Source organism: Numida meleagris, chromosome 11 (genome assembly GCF_002078875.1).
Source record: "Numida meleagris isolate 19003 breed g44 Domestic line chromosome 11, NumMel1.0, whole genome shotgun sequence".
Lineage (NCBI taxonomy): Eukaryota > Metazoa > Chordata > Aves > Galliformes > Numididae > Numida > Numida meleagris.
Genome location: NC_034419.1, coordinates 2330443 through 2335586, shown reverse-complemented (window position 1 = coordinate 2335586; position 5144 = coordinate 2330443). Strand labels below are relative to the sequence as shown.

General features: G+C 66.5%; 1 protein-coding gene across 1 annotated transcript in view; it reads left to right on the top strand.

The window, feature by feature from the left end:
- Positions 1793-5144, top strand: part of CAMKV (CaM kinase like vesicle associated) — a 4400-nt gene continuing 1048 nt past the window's right edge. Inside the window, exons 1-10 of the mRNA XM_021409638.1 lie at positions 1793-2449; positions 3027-3158; positions 3259-3333; positions 3406-3544; positions 3629-3749; positions 4380-4455; positions 4527-4663; positions 4756-4834; positions 4920-5007; positions 5075-5140. Of these exons, the coding sequence (XP_021265313.1) occupies positions 2250-2449; positions 3027-3158; positions 3259-3333; positions 3406-3544; positions 3629-3749; positions 4380-4455; positions 4527-4663; positions 4756-4834; positions 4920-5007; positions 5075-5140 (1113 nt within the window). The 5' untranslated portion in view covers positions 1793-2249. The remainder of the gene's footprint in view (positions 2450-3026; positions 3159-3258; positions 3334-3405; positions 3545-3628; positions 3750-4379; positions 4456-4526; positions 4664-4755; positions 4835-4919; positions 5008-5074; positions 5141-5144) is intronic.

Here is a 5144-nt window from a genome sequence, read left to right as displayed (position 1 = left end):
CGGGCTGAGCCGTGCCGTGCCGCCCCCAGGGCGCGGGGCTGCCGGGCCGGGCCGGGGGCGTCGCTGGGGTTCGCCACGTGTTGGCCCGGGGCTGCCCCTCCGTGTCCCTGCCTCGTCCTCCCGTGCCGTGCCCGTGTGCGCCTCGACGGCTGCCCCGCGCCGACCCCGGCGGGCACCGAGCTGCCATCCCGTCCCATCCCATCCATCTCACTCATCCCACCGCATCCCGTGCCGCCTCATCCCGTCCCGTCCCATCGCATCCCACCACACCCCACCCCGCCCCATCCCATCGCTGTCGGATAGGCTTTGCCTCCCTCCCTGCCCGCTCCCCGCTGCGGCAGCCCCCAGCTCGCCCCTGGGCAGATGCCCCCGGGTTGGGGGGCACCGGGTTATGGGGACCCCCCCCGGCCCCGGCTCTGCCCCAACCCCAGGAGCTCCCTTTGGGTGCAGCACTTCGGGCTCCCGTAGCCCCTCCACTCTGCTGCCGCCCGCACTGTGGACGTTTGGGTCCGCTTCCCTCTGGCACAGCGCTCCCGTGGGATGCGGGGTGCAGCGGGGACCCCCCGGCAGCGCGGTGGGGGACTGCAGGTGGGAGCGGGGCTGCAGGTGAGGGGGCTGAGCGGCAGCCAGGGGTCCCCGAGCCGTGGGGCAGAGCCAGGCTCTGGGGTGCTGGGGGGATGCTGGCGAGGGCTGCGCGGCTGCGTCATCCCGTCCGCACCCGGCCACCCACCTCCCGCTATTGTCTTACACCCGCTGTTGCTTCTGCTCCCAAATTAGCTGCTTCAGAAGGGGGGGGCCGGCTGCGTGCGGGTGCCAGCGCGGCACCCAGCCTCCCTGCTGCGCCCAGCTCTCACCCGGGTGCGCTCACCTGCGGGACATCCCGGGGGTGCTGACCCTCCGAGCCAGCCCGAGGCAGGGGCTGGTGCTCAGCCCGGCAGGATGCCACCCACTCAGCCAGCGGGAACTGCTGCGATGGGCGCAGGTCAGCCGAGCGCTCGCAGAGGCAGCAATCAAATCCCGATCCGTCATCCCATCGGGTCCCTGCACAGCTCATCCTGGCAGCACGCCGGCAGCCCTCATCCCAGCCCTCCCAGGCAGCCACTGGCTGCGGGAACAGCCCTGGTCCCCTCGCCCAGGGGCAGTGGCACGGCACAGCCGGCGTCATGTGGCACGGGGACAACTCGGAGGTGCCAGGCAGGGCACGTTCCCTGTTGGGATGAGCCCAGGGAAGGCAGGGAAGCTTCAGCAGCTCTATAGCTTGGGCGTGAGTTTTCTTGCACCCATGGGTGCTTTGCTTCTCTTTTGGGAGTGGGCACACTTGGAGCGGGACGGGGCCGGCTGCTCTTGCCCAGCACGGGCTGGTGCCCTGATGCTGCGCACTGAGGGGCTCCCATCCCGCAGGCAGGGCTGGATGGAGGCAGCGAGCACACGAAGGAGCATCCCCACGCCCCTGCCTCGCTGTCCCCACGCCCCCCCCCTCGGGGTCACCCACCCCAGGGATCATCCTGGTGCCCACACACGGTGCTGCAGGCTGGGCACCCACCCGGGGCCGGCACGGCGGTGCCGGGGCTGCGCGCCGCAGCAGGTCGGGTGCTGCGGGTGCTGCCCGTCCCTGCCCCCGCCGCAGGATGTGCCGCTTTCTGCATCTCCAGCTCCCATCGCCATAGCAACAGGCTCAGCGCTTGGGTACCCGCCGCGCCGGCTCCCGCATCCCGCTCCGCCATCCTGCCACCGGGACCGGGGCGGCGGGTGCTGCCAGCACGGTGCGGTGCGGCACGGTACGGCTCGTCACCTGGGGAGCTGGGGGTGATGGGTGCCGCCGGCACCACACCAGCATCCCGCTGGACGTCCCGCTCAGGCTCAGCAGGGCCATAGAGCCCTTCTCTTCCTGAGGCATCACAAAATAACATCCATTGAAACTTCCTCCCAGAACAGGATGGGAAAAGGAAAAAAAAATCACTTTCTGGGAACAATTTTTTTTGCTGGCAAGCTCCCAAGAAGGGTCTGGGGTTGGAGGGTTCCTTTTGGGCAGAGGGCACAACACTGTCCGCAAAGGGCAGGGTGACAGCGTGCAGCTGGCGATGCTCGAGCTGAAGGAGCATCACCACAGGACAAAACGGGGCTGAGGAACAGGACCCAGACCACTTGCCACGCTGCCCAGCGAGCTGCTCCCAGCTCTGCCTATGGAATAAACTTGTTCATGAGCTGCAAACCGGGCTGGTGGGGCAGAGCGGCCGGACGCCACGGGGATGGGCTGCGCTCCATCAGGTTTTACGCTGCTCAGGAGGGACGGGTGCAGGCAGCGGGGCCGCGGCGCTCACGGCTCCTCTGCCTCTGCAGCACCGGGCCCTGCGATGCCGTTTGGCTGCGTGACGCTGGGGGACAAGAAAGACTACAACCAACCATCCGAGGTGACCGACAGATATGACCTGGGCCAGGTCATCAAAACGTGAGTGCGTCCCTGCCCGGCCCCGAGAGCGTCTGTGGGACCCCCACCCTGCACCGGTTGGGGAGCGCGGTGCCTTCGGGGCTGGGGCGCGTTCCCTGCAATGAGTGCCGATTCCAGGAGGGCTTTGCCGTCTGCTCCGAGCACAGAATCGCTGCCGGTGCCGAGGTTCGCCGCTGCTGCTGCTCGCCGCAGCCTGGCGCCTGCAGTTAACCCTCCCTCCTCCCTCCCAAATATCTGCTGGGATTGCAGCAGTTCCTCAAATTCGCGGCTCCCCGGTGCACCTCCCGAAAGCAGGGACCGTCTGCTGTGGCGGTGGTGGAGGAAGGGGCTCTGGGGAAGTTTTCTCACCTCCTGCCTTCCCGAATGCGGCGTTACAGTAGTGTGGAGGCATGCTGCTGTGCAGCTCAGTATTGATGGTTCTGCAGCATCCATCCGGCCGTGAGCGCTGTGCAGGGACAGGGGCCATCCCGCTGGATGCTCTGCCAGCCCCCATGGTCCTGTAGTGGGGAAGGGGCTTTTACTTGGCCCCCCCCCCGCTTTCCTAATGCTTTGCTTATCCCTTGCTTATGCTTTGCAGGGAGGAGTTCTGCGAAATCTTCCGGGCGAAGGAGAAGACGTCGGGCAAGCTGTACACCTGCAAGAAGTTCCTGAAGCGGGATGGGCGCAAGGTGCGGAAGGCGGCCAAGAATGAGATCATCATCCTGAAAATGTGAGTGCCGGGGCCAGGGGGCAGCGGGTCGGTCCCTGTGGGTCGCTGGGCAGCACCCATCCATCCACCCACTGCCACCACCGTCCCGTGGGCGCCGCAGGGTGAAGCACCCCAACATCCTGCAGCTGGTGGACGTCTACATCACGCGCAAGGAGTACTTCATCTTCCTGGAGCTGTAAGCATGGCGCGGGGCGGCGGGTGGGCGCTGTGCCGCGGGGCCACCGCAGCCTGCTCTCGGCGCCGGCAGGGCCACGGGCCGGGAGGTCTTCGACTGGATCCTGGACCAGGGCTACTACTCGGAGAAGGACACCAGCAACGTCATCCGGCAAGTGCTGGAGGCCGTCGCATACCTGCACTCCCTCAAGATCGTGCACAGGAACCTCAAGGTGGGCGCTGGGGGTCCCTGGTGGGCGCAGGCACCTATGGGTGCCAGTGCAGCCCCGCCACGTTCACGTTCCCTGCGCTGGCAGCTGGAGAACCTGGTGTACTACAACCGCCTGAAGAACTCCAAGATCGTCATCAGCGACTTCCACCTGGCCAAGCTGGAGAACGGCCTCATCAAGGAGCCCTGCGGCACCCCCGAGTACCTGGGTGAGGGTGAACTGGGCGGGCACGGAGAGGGGGCAGGGGGCACAGACTTCCCGTCTCCAGGGTCAGTGTTCTGGCAAGTCCCTACCCTCCTAGTGAGTCCTTCCCAATGACCCTGGGTGCTCCTGATGAGTGTCTGTTACTCAGGGACCCATCCTGGGTGCTCCTCGCAGTTCTCTCCCATTCCCATCACCCTGGAGCTGATGCTGGCTGCACCCTGGGGGTCCCTCCTGCTCCCCATCACCCCAGGGACCAATCCTGAGCGCTCCCATTGGGTCTCTCCTACTGCTGATGACTGCTCTCTGTGGGTTCCTGGGTGTCCCTGGTGGGTTATTCCCACTTCCCATCACACAGGGGATCAATCATGGATGCTCACAGAGGATACCTCCTGCTCTCCATCACCCCAGGGACCCATCCTGGTTCCTCCCAACGAGTTCCTCCTGCTCCCCATATTCCAAGGACCCATCCTGGGTCCCTCCCACTGCTCACGGCTGACCTGCTGGGACACATAACGCATGGCCACCCTGGAGGAGCGGATCGGGTGCAGGGAGATAGGTTTCCCAGTGGGGGGATGTGGAGGCTGGAGACCCCAGAGCAAGACCGGTCCCTCTGCCACTGTCCTGTGTTCCGTAGCTCCGGAGGTGGTGGGGCGGCAGCGGTATGGGCGACCAGTGGACTGCTGGGCCATTGGTGTCATCATGTACATTCTGTGAGTGCGGGGGTGGGGACAGGGTTGGGGGCTTCTGGGCTGGAGGGGGCACTGAGCAACACATCCCACAGCCTCTCGGGGAACCCCCCCTTCTACGAGGAGGCGGACGAGGATGACTACGAGAACCACGACAAGAACCTCTTCCGCAAAATCCTGGCAGGGGACTACGAGTTCGACCCGCCCTACTGGGATGACATCTCGCAGGCGGGTAAGCCGTGGCACTGGGGGGAGCTGGCGGGGGGCTTGGGAGGCACGGGGTCCCTGTGTGTCCCCCCACCACTGACCCCCTCTTACCCCCAGCCAAGGAGCTGGTGACACGGCTGATGGAGGTGGAGCAGGACCAGCGGATCACAGCGGAGGAGGCCATCTCCCACGAATGGTGAGGGGCAGCAGGGGCAGGGAAGGTTTGGGGGTGTGGGGGGGGGGGCGGTGGGGGCCGCTCACCACCCCCTTACTCCCCCCAGGATCTCTGGCAACGCCGCCTCCGACAAGAACATCAAGGACGGCGTCTGCGCCCAGATCGAGAAGAACTTCGCCAGGGCCAAGTGGAAGGTGGGTGGGCGCAGCCCCGTGCCTCAGTTTCCCCCCGGGGGTTCCTGACGCCCTCTCGCTCCCGCAGAAAGCCGTGCGAGTGACCACGCTCATGAAGCGCCTGCGGGCGCCCGAGCAGACGGAGTCGGCCCCTGCCG